The sequence below is a fragment of the Taudactylus pleione genome, unplaced genomic scaffold (genome assembly GCF_031769625.1).
Source record: "Taudactylus pleione unplaced genomic scaffold, aTauple2 ptg002653l, whole genome shotgun sequence".
NCBI classification, from domain to species: domain Eukaryota; kingdom Metazoa; phylum Chordata; class Amphibia; order Anura; family Myobatrachidae; genus Taudactylus; species Taudactylus pleione.
This window is the reverse complement of record NW_028287029.1, coordinates 44,753-63,076: the sequence shown is the minus strand read 5'-3', so window position 1 is coordinate 63,076 and position 18,324 is coordinate 44,753. Positions and strand designations below refer to the sequence as shown.

The 18,324-nt window shown below is 51.8% G+C and overlaps 1 protein-coding gene across 1 annotated transcript in view; it reads left to right on the top strand.

Annotated features, from left to right (window-relative positions):
* Nucleotides 1–3,037: 3,037 nt before the first annotated feature.
* The window catches only part of PTGFRN (prostaglandin F2 receptor inhibitor), a gene marked incomplete at its 3' end in the record, with an annotated part of 55,372 nt that continues 40,085 nt past the window's right edge, over nucleotides 3,038–18,324 (top strand). Inside the window, exon 1 of the mRNA XM_088466211.1 lies at nucleotides 3,038–3,166. Within this exon, the coding sequence (XP_088322337.1) occupies nucleotides 3,124–3,166 (43 nt within the window). The remainder of the gene's footprint in view (nucleotides 3,167–18,324) is intronic.

The following is an 18,324-nucleotide window of genomic DNA, read 5'->3' as shown; positions in this document are numbered from 1 at the left end:
GGTACCCACCTTATATAGTGTTACATATATTAGCACACACAGAGGAGGGGTGTGTGGAGGGGGGGGCTGGCTGTAGGGGGCTCTGGGTACCCACCTTATATAGTGTTACATATATTAGCACACACAGAGGAGGGGTGTGTGGAGGGGGGGCTGGCTGTAGGGAGCTCTGGGTACCCACCTTATATAGTGTTACATATATTAGCACACACAGAGGAGGGGTGTGGAGGGGGGGCTGGCTGTAGGGGACTCTGGGTACCCACCTTATATAGTGTTACCTATATTCGCACACACAGAGGAGGGGTGTGTGGAGGGGGGGGGCTGGCTGTTGGGGGCTCTGGGTACCCACCTTATATAGTGTTACATATATTAGCACACACAGAGGAGGGGTGTGTGGAGGGGGGGCTGGCTGTAGGGGGCTCTGGGTACCCACCTTATATAGTGTTACCTATATTCGCACACACAGAGGAGGGGTGTGTGGAGGGGGGGGTTGGCTGTAGGGGGCTCTGGTACCCACCTTATATAGTGTTACATATATTAGTACACACAGAGGAGGGGTGTGTGGAGAGGGGGCTGGCTGTAGGGGGCTCTGGGTACCCACCTTATATAGTGTTACCTATATTCGCACACACAGAGGAGGGGTGTGTGGAGGGGGGGCTGGCTGTTGGGGGCTCTGGGTACCCACCTTATATAGTGTTACATATATTAGCACACACAGAGGAGGGGTGTGTGGAGGGGGGGCTGGCTGTAGGGGGCTCTGGTCCCCACCTTATATAGTGTTACATATATTAGCACACACAGAGGAGGGGTGTGTGGAGGGGGGGCTGGCTGTAGGGGGCTCTGGGTACCCACCTTATATAGTGTTACCTATATTCGCACACACAGAGGAGGGGTGTGTGGGGGGGGCTGGCTGTTGGGGGCTCTGGGTACCCACCTTATATAGTGTTACATATATTAGCACACACAGAGGAGGGGTGTGTGGAGGGGGGGCTGGCTGTAGGGGGCTCTGGTCCCCACTTTATATAGTGTTACATATATTAGCCCACACAGAGGAGGGGTGTGTGGGGGGAGCTGGCTGTAGGGGGCTCTGGGTACCCACCTTATATAGTGTTACATATATTAGCACACACAGAGGAGGGGTGTGTGGGGGGGGCTGGCTGTAGGGGGCTCTGGGTACCCACCTTATATAGTGTTACATATATTAGCACACACAGAGGAGGGGTGTGTGGAGGGAGGAGGGGGGCTGGCTGTAGGGGGCTCTGGGTACCCACCTTATATAGAGTTACATATATTAGCACACACAGAGGAGGGGTGTGTGGGGGGAGCTGGCTGTAGGGGGCTCTGGGTACCCACCTTATATAGTGTTACATATATTAGCACACACAGAGGAGGGGTGTGTGGGGGGGGCTGGCTGTAGGGGGCTCTGGGTACCCACCTTATATAGTGTTACATATATTAGCACACACAGAGGAGGGGTGTGTGGAGGGGGGCTGGCTGTAGGGGGCTCTGGGTACCCACCTTATATAGTGTTACAGATATTAGCACACACAGAGGAGGGGTGTGTGGGGGGGCTGGCTGTAGGGGACTCTGGGTACCCACCTTATATAGTGTTACCTATATTCGCACACACAGAGGAGGGGTGTGTGGAGGGGGGGGGCTGGCTGTTGGGGGCTCTGGGTACCCACCTTATATAGTGTTACATATATTAGCACACACAGAGGAGGGGTGTGTGGAGGGGGGGCTGGCTGTAGGGGGCTCTGGGTACCCACCTTATATAGTGTTACCTATATTCGCACACACAGAGGAGGGGTGTGTGGAGGGGGGGGGTTGGCTGTAGGGGGCTCTGGTACCCACCTTATATAGTGTTACATATATTAGTACACACAGAGGAGGGGTGTGTGGAGGGGGGGCTGGCTGTAGGGGGCTCTGGGTACCCACCTTATATAGTGTTACCTATATTCGCACACACAGAGGAGGGGTGTGTGGAGGGGGGGCTGGCTGTTGGGGGCTCTGGGTACCCACCTTATATAGTGTTACATATATTAGCACACACAGAGGAGGGGTGTGTGGAGGGGGGGCTGGCTGTAGGGGGCTCTGGTCCCCACTTTATATAGTGTTACATATATTAGCACACACAGAGGAGGGGTGTGTGGAGAGGGGGCTGGCTGTAGGGGGCTCTGGGTACCCACCTTATATAGTGTTACATATATTAGCACACACAGAGGAGGGGTGTGTGGGGGGGGCTGGCTGTAGGGGGCTCTGGGTACCCACCTTATATAGTGTTACATATATTAGCACACACAGAGGAGGGGTGTGTGGAGGGGGGGCTGGCTGTAGGGGGCTCTGGTCCCCACTTTATATAGTGTTACATATATTAGCACACACAGAGGAGGGGTGTGTGGAGAGGGGGCTGGCTGTAGGGGGCTCTGGGTACCCACCTTATATAGTGTTACATATATTAGCACACACAGAGGAGGGGTGTGTGGGGGGGGCTGGCTGTAGGGGGCTCTGGGTACCCACCTTATATAGTGTTACATATATTAGCACACACAGAGGAGGGGTGTGTGGTGGGTATGTGGAGTGGGGGTCCATGGCTGTAGGGGGCGCTAGCCTCATATGACGTCACTATAAATCACTGCCGGACACAGGCATACGGAGAGTCCTCTGCAGTCTGTGTAAGCCCGCCCCTCAGTCAGGACCAATCACAGGGCAGGACAGGTGAGCTCGTAGGACGCTGATTGGTCGGCGCTCGGGCAGGTGTCGCACACACTCGTACCTTAGGCCTGACGTCATGGATAGGGGAGCGGGCGGGAATAATAAGGGGCGGAGACTCTTAGGCCCCTCCCCTAGGCTTTTCGTCAGAGCGATAACTGCTGCCTTGTACTGGGCACAGAGTGGGAGCGGGTGGGGAATGGAGAGGGGGCGGAGCACATAGGCCCCTCCCCTAGCGGTGTGTTTGTGTATGTGACGTCTGTGCTGCCTCATTCTACAGGGCACTGGGAGGGAGGGGGCGGGGCATACTGAGGGGCGGGGCTCATTCCCAGGCCCCTCCCCCTGGCTGTGTGTGCTCAGTGCTGCTGCTGCTGCATTCTCCCGGAGCCGGAGGAGCTGCTCTGCCCGGTAACCATGAGCCCCCCGTCCTGGCTGCTGCTGCTGCTGCTGCTCGCCGGTGAGTACCCTGTCATCGCTCCCCCATCTCAGGGCTGTGAGGTCACTTTTCTGTGTAATTAGTGACTTTGTGTGTAATTATCTGTATGTATTGTCCATGTACTTATATCCTGCCCCTGTGTCATGTCCCCTATATTATATACCTCCTGTGAGCTATAGGTCAGTACAGTACATATCCCCTATATCCTGCCCCTGTGTCATGTCCCCTATATTATATACCTCCTGTAAGCTATAGGTCAGTACAGTACAGATCCCCTATATCCTGCCCCTGTGTCATGTCCCCTATATTATATACCTCCTGTGAGCTATAGGTCAGTACAGTACATATCCCCTATATCCTGCCCCTGTGTCATGTCCCCTATATTATATACCTCCTGTGAGCTATAGGTCAGTACAGTACAGATCCCCTATATCCTGCCCCTGTGTCATGTCCCCTATATTATATACCTCCTGTGAGCTATAGGTCAGTACAGTACATATCCCCTATATCCTGCCCCTGTGTCATGTCCCCTATATTATATACCTCCTGTAAGCTATAGGTCAGTATAGTACATATCCCCTATATCCTGCCCCTGTGTCATGTCCCCTATATTATATACCTCCTGTAAGCTATAGGTCAGTACAGTACAGATCCCCTATATCCTGCCCCTGTGTCATGTCCCCTATATTATATACCTCCTGTGAGCTATAGGTCAGTACAGTACATATCCCCTATATCCTGCCCCTGTGTCATGTCCCCTATATTATATACCCCCTGTAAGCTATAGGTCAGTATAGTACATATCCCCTATATCCTGCCCCTGTGTCATGTCCCCTATATTATATACCTCCTGTAAGCTATAGGTCAGTACAGTACAGATCCCCTATATCCTGCCCCTGTGTCATGTCCCCTATATTATATACCTCCTGTGAGCTATAGGTCAGTACAGTACATATCCCCTATATCCTGCCCCTGTGTCATGTCCCCTATATTATATACCTCCTGTAAGCTATAGGTCAGTATAGTACATATCCCCTATATCCTGCCCCTGTGTCATGTCCCCTATATTATATACCTCCTGTAAGCTATAGGTCAGTACAGTACAGATCCCCTATATCCTGCCCCTGTGTCATGTCCCCTATATTATATACCTCCTGTGAGCTATAGGTCAGTACAGTACATATCCCCTATATCCTGCCCCTGTGTCATGTCCCCTATATTATATACCCCCTGTAAGCTATAGGTCAGTATAGTACATATCCCCTATATCCTGCCCCTGTGTCATGTCCCCTATATTATATACCTCCTGTGAGCTATAGGTCAGTACAGTACATATCCCCTATATCCTGCCCCTGTGTCATGTCCCCTATATTATATACCTCCTGTAAGCTATAGGTCAGTACAGTACAGATCCCCTATATCCTGCCCCTGTGTCATGTCCCCTATATTATATACCCCCTGTAAGCTATAGGTCAGTACTGTACAGATCCCCTATATCCTGCCCCTGTGTCATGTCCCCTATATTATATATCCCTGTAAGCTATAGGTCAGTACTGTACAGATCCCCTATATCCTGCCCCTGTGTCATGTCCCCTATATTATATACCCCCTGTAAGCTATAGGTCAGTACAGTACAGATCCCCTATATCCTGCCCCTGTGTCATGTCCCCTATATTATATACCCCCTGTAAGCTATAGGTCAGTACTGTACAGATCCCCTATATCCTGCCCCTGTGTCATGTCCCCTATATTATATACCCCCTGTAAGCTATAGGTCAGTACAGTACATATCCCCTATATCCTGCCCCTGTGTCATGTCCCCTATATTATATACCTCCTGTGAGCTATAGGTCAGTACAGTACAGATCCCCTATATCCTGCCCCTGTGTCATGTCCCCTATATTATATACCCCCTGTAAGCTATAGGTCAGTACAGTACAGATCCCCTATATCCTGCCCCTGTGTCATGTCCCCTATATTATATACCCCCTGTGAGCTATAGGTCAGTACAGTACAGATCCCCTATATCCTGCCCCTGTGTCATGTCCCCTATATTATATACCTCCTGTAAGCTATAGGTCAGTATAGTACATATCCCCTATATCCTGCCCCTGTGTCATGTCCCCTATATTATATACCTCCTGTAAGCTATAGGTCAGTACAGTACAGATCCCCTATATCCTGCCCCTGTGTCATGTCCCCTATATTATATATCTCCTGTAAGCTATAGGTCAGTACTGTACAGATCCCCTATATCCTGCCCCTGTGTCATGTCCCCTATATTATATACCCCCTGTAAGCTATAGGTCAGTACAGTACAGATCCCCTATATCCTGCCCCTGTGTCATGTCCCCTATATTATATACCCCCTGTGAGCTATAGGTCAGTATAGTACATATCCCCTATATCCTGCCCCTGTGTCATGTCCCCTATATTATATACCTCCTGTAAGCTATAGGTCAGTACAGTACAGATCCCCTATATCCTGCCCCTGTGTCATGTCCCCTATATTATATACCCCCTGTGAGCTATAGGTCAGTATAGTACATATCCCCTATATCCTGCCCCTGTGTCATGTCCCCTATATTATATACCTCCTGTAAGCTATAGGACAGTACAGTACATATCCCCTATATCCTGCCCGTCATGTCCCCTATATTATATACCTCCTGTAAGCTATAGGTCAGTACAGTACATATCCCCTATATACCTCCTGTAAGCTATAGGTCAGTACAGTACATATCCCCTATATCCTGCCCCTGTGTCATGTCTCCTATATTATATACCTCCTGTAAGCTATAGGTCAGTATAGTACATATCCCCTATATCCTGCCCCTGTGTCATGTCTCCTATATTATATACCTCCTGTGAGCTATAGGTCAGTATAGTACATATCCCCTATATCCTGCCCCTGTGTCATGTCTCCTATATTATGTACCTCCTTTAAGCTATAGGTCAGTACAGTACATATCCCCTATATCCTGCCCCTGTGTCTTGTCCTCTATATTATATACCTCCTGTAAGCTATAGGTCAGTACAGTACAGATCCCCTATATCCTGCCCCTGTGTCATGTCCCCTATATTATATACCTCCTGTGAGCTATAGGTCAGTACAGTACATATCCCCTATATCCTGCCCCTGTGTCATGTCCCCTATATTATATACCCCCTGTAAGCTATAGGTCAGTATAGTACATATCCCCTATATCCTGCCCCTGTGTCATGTCCCCTATATTATATACCTCCTGTAAGCTATAGGTCAGTACAGTACAGATCCCCTATATCCTGCCCCTGTGTCATGTCCCCTATATTATATACCTCCTGTGAGCTATAGGTCAGTACAGTACATATCCCCTATATCCTGCCCCTGTGTCATGTCCCCTATATTATATACCCCCTGTAAGCTATAGGTCAGTATAGTACATATCCCCTATATCCTGCCCCTGTGTCATGTCCCCTATATTATATACCTCCTGTAAGCTATAGGTCAGTACAGTACAGATCCCCTATATCCTGCCCCTGTGTCATGTCCCCTATATTATATATCTCCTGTAAGCTATAGGTCAGTACAGTACAGATCCCCTATATCCTGCCCCTGTCATGTCCCCTATATTATATACCTCCTGTAAGCTATAGGTCAGTACAGTACAGATCCCCTATATCCTGCCCCTGTGTCTTGTCCCCTATATTATATACCTCCTGTAAGCTATAGGTCAGTACAGTACATATCCCCTATATCCTACCCCTGTGTCATGTCACCTATATTATATATCTCCTGTAAGCTATAGGTCAGTACAGATCCCCTATATCCGGCCCCTGTCATGTCCCCTATATTATATACCTCCTGTAAGCTATAGGTCAGTACAGTACATATCCCCTATATACCTCCTGTAAGCTATTGGTCAGTACAGATCCCCTATATCCTGCTTCTGTGTCTTGTCCCCTATATTATATATCTCCTGTAAGCTATAGGTCTGTACAGTACTTATCCCCTATATCCTGCCCCTGTGTCATGTCCCCTATGTTATATACCTCCTGTAAGCTATAGGTCTGTACAGTACATATCCCCTATATATTTCCTGGACCATAGTGAGATAGTACTGACCATGGTCTCCGTATGCTCACTGACTGCCCTGTGGCTGAGGGATGGCCCTATGTTCCCTCCCTTCCCTGTAAGTGAGGTCTGGCGCTGGCCCCGTGTGCCCCCCTGCACTGTAGGTGAGGGCATCTGCCATTTTATTGGATTACCAGTGATACATTCTTACTCACTAGGGATACTCAGAGGTGACAGACCTATTAGCGGCGCGGCATTGATGTGCCATTTCGGCATAGAGGTGCGCAGGTAAACTAGTCATGTCCTTATCGTATAAATATGTGCGTAGCCGAACATCAGCCATAATTGATCCTGCCCAGGGTAATTCTGCATCTGCAGACAGAGGGGCACTGCTGAGAACAGAGGCTCCTGAGGATGAATTGCTCCTTACACATGCCATTATCCTTGGAAGCTGCCATATTGGTTTCTGTGCCCTAATTCCCATGCACTCCCTGGCTATCTGAGCTGTGCTCCGGTGTGGGATATTTGGGATTTTTGCCCTGTTATACAGTATGTCTCAATGAGACCCTAATGATTGGCTTCCTGCAGTGCTATGCACTAAGCTTGCAGGCAGTGGTCTGGGGTGTGTAGCAGTGCTATGTACTAAGCTTGCAGGCAGTGGTCTGGGGTGTGTAGCAGTGCTATGTACTAAGCTTTCAGGCAGCGGTCTGGGGTGTGTAGCAGTGTTATGTACTAAGCTTGCAGGCAGTGGTCTGGGGTGTGTAGCAGTGTTATGCACTAAGCTTGCAGGCAGCGGTCTGGGGTGTGTAGCAGTGCTATGTACTAAGCTTGCACTCTGGGGTGTGTAGCAGTGTAAATACGCCTAAGCTGCATATACAGAGTTACTGGTGTCTATGACTGAGCTGTCGGTCCGGTATATTGGACGCACTGTAGATGTTCTCTAGCACTATTGCTGCGGCCCCTTCTCAGAGTGAGTGTCAGGGGGAGGGGTGCGGATCTCCAGAAAATCACTGAGGAGGAGAATAATACAAATGTAATTATGTGACACAGACCAGTCAAGTAATTTTCCTTGTGGCTTAACTTCAGGTGTGTACCTGCCCCAGGTGATTTACCCCTAGGTGTATAGTGCTGTGTACCTGCCCCATGTGACTTGCCCCCATGTGTATAGTGCTGTGTACCTGCCCCATGTGACTTGCCCCCATGTGTATAGTGCTGTGTACCTGCCCCATGTGACTTGCCCCCATGTGTATAGTGCTGTGTACCTGCCCCATGTGACTTGCCCCCATGTGTATAGTGCTGTGTACCTGCCCCATGTGACTTGCCCCATGTGTATAGTGCTGTGTACCTGCCCCATGTGACTTGCCCCCATGTGTATAGTGCTGTGTACCTGCCCCATGTGACTTGCCCCATGTGTATAGTGCTGTGTACCTGCCCCATGTGACTTGCCCCCATGTGTATAGTGCTGTGTACCTGCCCCATGTGACTTGCCCCATGTGTACAGAGCTGTGTACCTGCCCCACCAGGTGTGCAGGGCCCCGGGCATTACTCCTGGGCATGCTGGGGATGGGGAGATACACTGGGGATTAGGGACCAGTTGCTGAGGACGAGGAAGTTTGTTTTAGTTCTATACTTTGCGGGAACATGTGCAGACACGAGTGTTACACGGGGAACAGTGAAGTCACGCGTGTCTGGTGGTCCTGTAACGTTGTATAGTGGATGTCATAGGTATGTCTGTGTCCCAGGATGTTCCACCTATATACATCCATACACCGTCTCCCTAACCCCTGCATGTCCTCAGTGACTAATACACAATACAGACCCCTCTCCCAAGGAGCTTACAGTCTGAAATCACACTGAGATACAAGAGCTTACAATCTAGAGGCGTATTGCTCTGTGCAGTGTGGAATACAAGGTCTCATGGTGGCACGCCATAGCGGCGTCCAATGTGCGCCAGATCCGTCACATGTGCTGGGGCTATAAATGTCCTCCGCGGTAAGGTGGCAGAGATCAGTACTGGGGGTTTCTGTGGCCGGTGACTGTAGGGAGTAGTAGGTACCGGCCCCCTCCTTTCAGCGGTGACTGTAGAGAGTAGTAGATACCGGCCCCCTCCTCTCAGTGGTGACTGTAGGGAGTAGTAGATGCCGGCCCCCTCCTCTCAGCGGTGACTGTAGGGAGTAGTAGATAACGGCCCCCTCCTCTCAGTGGTGACTGTACTGAGTAGTAGATACCGGCCCCCTCCTCTCAGAGGTGACTGTAGGGAGTAGTAGATACCGGCCCCTTCCTCTCAGCGGTGACTGTAGGGAGTGGTAGATACCGGCCCCCTCCTCTCAGCGGTGACTGTAGGGAGTAGTAGATACCGGCCCCCTCCTCTCAGCGGTGACTGTAGGGAGTAGTAGATACCGGCCCCCTCCTCTCAGCGGTGACTGTAGGGAGTGGTAGATACCGGCCCCCTCCTCTCAGCGGTGACTGTAGGGAGTGGTAGATACCGGCCCCCTCCTCTCAGCGGTGACTGTAGGGAGTGGTAGATACCGGCCCCCTCCTCTCAGCGGTGACTGTAGGGAGTGGTAGATACCGGCCCCCTCCTCTCAGCGGTGACTGTAGGGAGTGGTAGATAATGGCCCCCTCCTCTCAGCGGTGACTGTAGGGAGTGGTAGGTACCGGCCCCCTCCTCTCAGAGGTGACTGTAGGGAATAGTAGATAACGGCCCCCTCCTCTCAGCGGTGACTGTAGGGAGTAGTAGGTACCGGCCCCTCCTCTCAGCCAGGCTGCAGTGTGAGGAGTGACTGGGATAACGGGAGTTAGAGGGTCTCCTATTCCCAATGCTGATCGGGTCACACATTCCCTCTGTTCAGGGGGCTTCAGACTGAGGGGGAGGAGGGTTCTCAAATTTCCTTAGCCTGCTCCAGACACAAAGGTCCCCCCCACCCCCCTTCCTTACCCCTTGTCTACCCCTCCCCCCCTCTCGGCTTCCCCAAACTACTGTATAATTGCTGGGAATTTCCGCATAGGGAACCAAATCCACTTTACCAGGCGCTGCCGGAACTGAGAAGGCACTTCAGGAGTTACTGGGTCCTATACATGGTCTATCAGTGATATTATGGTACACACAGTGCCAGGACATCCCCAAGCTCTGTGCAATTAGGAGCAGATACCGTAATAAGACCAGACTGAGTATTCCCGGGCACAGAGCTGCGATGAGGCCACATTACATTGTGTCTGACACATTATTAACCATTTATTTCCCCTGTACTGATCACGCTGACACCCCTTCATTCCTCAACCCCCCCACATGGAGTACCAGGAGACCCATTCTCCACGTGCCAGCAGTGCCCACATGCTGGCAGTGCCCAGCGTGTTGTGCCAGTGCCCAGCGTGTTGTGCCAGTGCCCACATGCCGGCAGTGCCCAGCGTGTTGTGCCAGTGCCCACATGCCGGCAGTGCCCAGCGTGTTGTGCCAGTGCCCACATGCCGGCAGTGCCCAGCGTGTTGTGCCAGTGCCCACATGCCGGCAGTGCCCAGCGTGTTGTGCCAGTGCCCACATGCCGGCAGTGCCCAGCGTGTTGTGCCAGTGCCCACATGCCGGCAGTGCCCAGCGTGTTGTGCCAGTGCCCACATGCCGGCAGTGCCCAGCGTGTTGTGCCAGTGCCCACATGCCGGCAGTGCCCAGCGTGTTGTGCCAGTGCCCACATGCCGGCAGTGCCCAGCGTGTTGTGCCAGTGCCCACATGCCGGCAGTGCCCAGCGTGTTGTGCCAGTGCCCACATGCCGGCAGTGCCCAGCGTGTTGTGCCAGTGTCCATCCTGGTCACTGAGAGATGGGATCGATATAAATATATAGGAGTTTGCGCTTTAGCTTAGATCAGAGGTCCCCAAACGCTCCCCAACAGTCCAGGTGTTAGGGATATCCATGGTTGAGCACCGGTGACTTAATTAGTACCTCAGTCAATTTGATGTAACCACCTGTGCTCAGCCATGGATCTCTTTAACACCTGGGCTGTTGGGGAGCCCTGAGGAGCGCGTTTGGGAACCTCTGTGTTAGTGTGATGAGCAATGATTGGTCGTTTCCTATAGAGGCGTATTCTGCTGTCCACCCGCATTAGTCTAGAAATACTGCAGCCGGCCCCTGTCTGTAGACTGCGCGGAGCACTCCGCAGTGTGACACCATTAGCCTCGATGTGCTGCAATTGCCCCCGTCTAGAGAGCGTGCGCAGCACTCCACAGTATTAAGTCATTGGGCCTAGATGTACTGCAATCCACCCCCTGTCTATAAAGCGTGCGGAGCGCTCTGCAGTATGGCACTTAGGGGGCTGATGGCAGTACATCTAGCTTAAGTGCCATACTGCAATCGGCTTCCTGTCTATAGAGCGTGCGGAGCGCTCCGCAGTGTCACACCGTGTCAGGGTTACTGTGAGTAAGTAGTTGGTTAATCTCGTTCACTGACCACTTCAGAGAAATAGGATTTATCGCTGCGCTAACCTTTGTGATGTCACATTGACCCCCCCCCCTCACCCCTTACTAACAGGTGTGGTACATTGTTCCTCCTAGCACTGCCCTCTGTACAGCACCGCCCAGAGGCCGCTGTGTGCTATTACACTTCAGGCTGCTGTGACCTGGGGCCATACTCTGTCTGTGTGTGATGTGATAATTGGGACTTTCCTCCTCTTCCTTTGTTACACTGATTTTCTTCCCATGAAAGCAGCTGATCCAGGGCATGAATCAGCCTCTGAGGTGACGGTGACTCACTCACCTGGCGCTCGCACTTTCTTCTAATGCCGCCAGTGATGAAACCGCTGGGCCACGGTGCCTAAGCTGCATGCACTTTAACCCTCGCTGACTGGGTAGCCTACACTCTGCCCTGGCAGATACGGGCTCCTGTGCCTGAGCTGGGGATGGGGTTAGTAAGGACGTGGTGGGGCCTGGATGCTCCCAGGCTGTTGTGTATTATAGTAGAGGTTACTATAAGTTCTACAGAGACTTGGCGCATTGGGGCAGAGAGAAGTGCCAGGCGGTAGGCGGTTTCTTGCCGGGCGGTGCGCCTGCAATAATCACCCTAGGGAGTACACTGATAGGTGCAGAAATAAGAGGCGCGCACGCAGTTATGGAGGTTACGTGACAGCTATATTTAGACTCCACTTCCAAATTGTGAGTCTGAGGGCCGAATTCAATAAGAAGCAAAAAGTCACTTTCCGCGATACTTTTTCGCCGATGGCGTCATTTTCGCCGGTTTCAACTTATCCCCGTATTCAATTATTCCGACTTTTTGCCGACGCAAATAGTTTGTCCTTGTAACCAGCGGAAAAGTTTCGCCTATGAATACCCGGCGGAAAAAAGTGCAGAATTGGGGTTTTGGGGTGCAAACTTGCGGCAACCCCCCTAAACCCTTTGGACACCCCCCTTGAGGCTAACTGCGTCAAACGCAAAAAACTCCACAAAGGACACCCCAAAAAAGCACTTTGAAAAAATGGGCGAAAAAAAAATCAAAGTGGGGGTACAAAATAGAAAACTAGCGAAATAACCTTTACTGAAAGTGAGTTTTTGACACTTTTTAATGCTTGACTTTAGCACTCTTAAAATATGCATGCACCCATTTTCATGTACCCCAAATTTCATGGGAATACTTATTTTCCCCCAAAAAAGTGGCTAAATGCTATTCTTCACCCCTGTCACCTAAGACGCTAAATAGCGCCTATTGAGACCATTCAAAGACCCCAAATACCTTCAGCAGGGCTAATCGGTGGTACCCCTAGCGAACCCCCATGTCAGCATTTATTGGGGGCTGGTGTCAGGCTAATTTCACAAAAAATGACAGCACTTTTCGCCTGTTTGTGTTTCGCCGGGTCCCGTTTTCGCCGATTTGGAATTGAATACGGGGATACGCGGGGACGTGCGCGATACTTTTTCGCACCTGAAACCAGAGATGAATTTGGGCCTGAAACTTGGTTGGGATGCCAGATGCCCGCACTTTTCCCCAGCGCTGCCCTGAGAGCTCCTGGCAGCCATTCCCCCAGGTCCTCTGATTAGCAGCACAGAACTGGAAATACCAGATGTAAAATTGTTACCTCCAGTTTCCCAGTAGTATCTGGGATTAGTCCTTCTCAGCGTACGCAGTCTCACCTCGCCTCTTTACATCTGTCTATGTAATGTCTGCATGTATTCATTATAGGTGCCCGCTGTTCTCTCTGTGATGTCTGTATGAATTCCATATGTGACTTATACCTCCTATCTATGACTATGTGATGTCTGCTCGCAGCTGGGGGGTGTGGGCAGTGTCTGCTCGCAGCTGGGGAGTGTGGGCGGCTTCTGCTCGCAGCTGGGGGGTGTGGGCGGCGTCTGCTCGCAGCTGGGGGATGTGGGCGGCGTCTGCTCGCAGCTGGGGGATGTGGGCGGCGTCTGCTCGCAGCTGGGGGATGTGGGCGGCGTCTGCTCGCAGCTGGGGGGTGTGGGCGGCTTCTGCTCGCAGCTGGGGAGTGTGGGCGGCTTCTGCTCGCAGCTGGGGAGTGTGGGCGGCTTCTGCTCGCAGCTGGGGGGTGTGGGCGGCGTCTGCTCGCAGCTGGGGGATGTGGGCGGCGTCTGCTCGCAGCTGGGGGATGTGGGCGGCGTCTGCTCGCAGCTGGGTCGTGTCCGGCGTCTGCTCGCACCCGGGTCGTGTCCGGCGCCGTTGTCTGTAGGATTGCAGTCCTGTCCAGGTAAATGTTAATGAGTAAAAGGAAATTTTCTTTTCTAAGCTTTGTGTCTGTGGTTACTGAATATGGGGATTCTGTGGTCTCTGCATACTGTTTCCTTTAATTCTTTGTTTTGCGTTGTGGAATCTGAGGGTGGAGGGCTCATTGTGCAAGTGTCGCTGTGTTGTGCAGCTGTCTGGTCACATTAGGAGCGTGTCCGGACACGGGAGAGTACGGTGTCTGTCAGTAGATGCAGCGTGGGAAAGCAGTGACGCGCAGCGTTTGATGAAGTTGCACCATTGTTAGAAGTACGTAGGTATATACAGCGCTGCGTTCTAATGTGCTACATAAATGTGTCAGATTCTCATCTAAGTCATTATAATAGATAAAGAACCCAGTAACTGCAGTAACGCACAAGTGGATGGACTGTTTTATTCATTTATTGGTCCGAATGATCCAACATTACATGATGGGAACCTGTAGGACCAATGCCGGCTGTGACCTCCGGAGCAGCAATGGCTTCCGTCAGACGCTCGCAGCGATTGCCGCTCAGTCTCGCACATCGGCTTGGAGGAGACGTGGCCCATTCCTCCTCACAGACCGGCTTCATCTCATGGACATTAGTGGCTTTCCTGCAGGAGCACCGGGCACCACGCCCTGCCCAACACGTCTGGTCTGGACTCGCCCTTTCCAAAAACATGAACGTTCCTCTATTGCAGACATTGTTTTGTAGACAGATTTGGGTACTTCAGGTTGTTGCCTTGCTCCGGTACCCACCGTCTGTCCTGCCTCAGTTTATGGGATAGATACCCTGACAGTCTCCTGTAGTATAACCCAGAACCCATCGCTCCACCAGTGATGGCAGGAGAACAGCCCCAACCGATGACCATGATGCCGCCAGCCCCGTGTGTCACGGTTGGGACGAGGATCTTATGCTAGACACTGCCTTTGGCTTTTCTCCAAACACAACATTTCTCACTTACGCACTTAGTTCTGTTTTACGCTAATTCGGGCGCAGTACGTTCTGCCGATAGTCTCCCGGCTCATCCAGGTGGTCGCTTTAGCAAATGTAAGCTGTCGTCAAATGTTCTTCTTGAGGATGGCTCATTGCTGTCTTACCGTGCACGCTGTTATACCGTGCACGCTGTTATTGCTCAGCGGTTGCCTGGCGGTGGGCTCAGGATCACTGACATTAGTCAGTGCAGGACGGGCTGCAGGTCCCCGGGGGTTCACTGTGACCTCCCGGAATATTCTCCGCTTTGTTCTTGGAGTGACTCTTGTTGGACGACCACGCCGGGGAGAGTAACAGTCCTGGTGCGTTCTCTCTGTTATCTGCCTGACGGTGGGTGGGTGAAGGCCAAAGACTTTCGGAATGACTTTGAACCTGTCTCCGTCTGATGAGCTTTGGCCTCTGCTTCTGAGGCCGTCTGGTCGCTCGTTTCATCGAGGCGTGGTATGCGCTCACAGACGTGTGTCAGGTACTTGGCGAGGCGCTCCTGATGGTCGTCCCAATGACATGACGGCTAATTATCCCCTAATAGAGCTGATAATCCGGGAGGCTCAGACTTATTGCCCCTAAATGTAATGTCTGCCCATTGGGGTCAGCGAGTGAATGACTACATCCCTTTTGTGTACTTTATTTCTATGACTGAGGGGGGGTCTGTCGTCTTGTAGGAACGTCCCAATCTATGTCAGAGGCTCCAGTGTAGTGGTCAGTTGGGCAGGGAAATGTCTCCATGTTATAGGCGTTGGACACTGCAAGTCCCAGCATAGCTCTGGTACAGCCCTAGTCACTTATACACACAGATTGTGACCAGCGTCTGGCTCTGTCTCTCCCCCCACTCATTAGTTAGGATGCAGAACAGGGGGAGTGTGTGAGACAGGCAAGCGGCAGCTGTTGTGGAACTGGAAGTCCCAGGATGCCCCCCCCCTCCCCACAATACTGTATTATCACACCTCAGCATGATTCTCACTGGGATGAAAACAATGGCACCTCTACTGCATGGGAGCTTTTCCTCACTAGCACAATTGTAGAATGAGGTAACATCCTGTAACGGGACTTTTTATACAGGTATCCATTTATATGTATGTTACATATGGAAAATAAAACCTTTATGGCAAAGGGCTCCTTTAACCGCTTAACTGACCTTTTTTTTTTTTTTCTGGCGAAACCGGTCAGAAATTGCCGGGTCCGCAGGAGAGACCGGGGACTTAGAAGAGATCCGGTCTGCACATGTGTGAAACTGATTTCCTCTTCAAAGACACAGCGGGGCGGCGTGGTCGCACTTTGCCAGCTGAATCACAGTTGGCTGCGTTGGCATCCCATGTGACCACGTCAGTTATAGGGGATTACGTCTGCTATGTACAGCAGTAAAGTGACTAATGTCAGTATGCGGAGTGTCGCCAGAAGTGCAGTGGGTGCTTGGAAGTGGCAGAGATTGGGACAGCTGCAGACGTTACAGCTGGATAACAAGACTCTGGAACTTGTCATAGCAATGTTGGCTTAAACAGGGTGAAGAGGAAACCATGATGCCATGTCAGTCATGTTCTGTCTTGCAGCAGTGTCATTGTATTAGAGTGTGTGGGTGGACCGATATTGTCACCCACTTGCTGGCATGGCTGTATGTGCCCAGTGTCAGTCCATCTGGCTGGCATCACTGACACATCACCCAGCATGCTCCGATACTGCAGAGAGATCTGGCTTCATGCTGGGATAATTGTCCTGTCGGCTGCCCGCTGTATGCCCGCTATCTGCACTTCCTTATATAGAAGGTGACTGTCACTCAGCCAGCGACCCTCCTGTGTAATCTCTCTCTACTCACTCCTGGGGGGGTCTATCTCAGAGAAAGGGGGCCCCACAGGAATCGCCCCTAAAGGCTATCTGCCAGTCTTATGGGTATAATGTGACCTCGCCCTCCACAGCCTGCACATCTTGTGTATCGTTCTGGTATTGTCCACATGCCAGGGTGATTCGGATGCACTGAGCTGGCTTTCTGCACGTTGCCCTGTACAGAGTATGTGTTGCCCCCCGTTGAGTGATGGGGCAGGACAGCTGCGTGCTAACCTCTCTACCGGGCGCAGCAGCTGTCTCTCTCTGTGCAGCAGTGTATGAGGGGCGGCTGGGGGGGATCTTTGGCAGACGTCTGAGCATGTCTGACGATTTCTGGATATATATGATACTTTATTTGTAGCGCTCACCCCAGATGCTAATGTTGGTGAGGAGGGTGCACATCTGAGCCTAGAAAAGATTTGTGTTCTTTAACATACACTGAAGAGCCAAAAGTCATGGGATAGATGCCTAGTATCGTGTAGGACCCCCTCTAGCCCAGCATAGTGCAGCGATTCCACAAGTGGATGGAAGACCCCTGGAGAGATGCTGCCTCATGCCGTCTGTATAGCTCCCCACAGCTCCCTGATATTTGTAGGTGCAGGATCCTGGGTGCGAATGTATCTCTCCACCACGTCCCATAAATGCTCATGTCGGCCGCACCATTCATCAGAGCTCTCCAGAGCGCTCCTCACACCAATTCTGGAGCACTTGGGACCGATGACACAGTACATACTTATTGGTGCCCTGTGCCAGAGACAGCATTGGTGCCCCCCCCCCCCCCCTTCCTTTTTTTTATATAAGAACATAAGATAGAGCACCTGAAAAAGGGCCATGGCCTCTTGGGGAAGAGATAGGGGAGGCCAGGAGATGCTGGGGATAAATAGGGACATAATATAGTGCACCTGAGAGAGGGCCATGGCCTCATGGGGAAGGGCCAGGGAAGAGATAGGGGAGGCCAGGAGATGCTGGGGATAAATAGGGAAATAATATAGTGCACCTGAGAGAGGGCCATGGCCTCATGGGGGAGAGATAGGAGAGGCCAGGAGATGCTGGGGATAAATAGGGACATAATATAGTGCACCTGAGAGAGGGCCATGGCCTCATGGGGAAGGGCCAGGGAAGAGATAGGGGAGGCCAGGAGATGCTGGGGATAAATAGGGACATAATATAGTGCACCTGAGAGAGGGCCATGGCCTCATGGGGAAGGGCCAGGGAAGAGATAGGGGAGGCCAGGAGATGCTGGGGATATATAGGGACATAATATAGTGCACCTGAGAGAGGGCCATGGCCTCATGGGGAAGGGCCAGGGAAGAGATAGGGGAGGCCAGGAGATGCTGGGGATATATAGGGACATAATATATTGCACCTGAGAGAGGGCCATGGCCTCATGGGGAAGGCAGGGAAGAGATAGGGGAGGCCAGGAGATGCTGGGGATAAATAGGGACATAATATAGCGCACCTGAGGGAGGGCCATGGCCTCATGGGGAAGGGCCGGGGGAGAGATAGGAGAGGCCAGGAGATGCTGGGGATAAATAGGGACATAATATAGTGCACCTGAGAGAGGGCCATGGCCTCATGGGGAAGGGTCAGGGAAGAGATAGGGGAGGCCAGGAGATGCTGGGGATAAATAGGGAC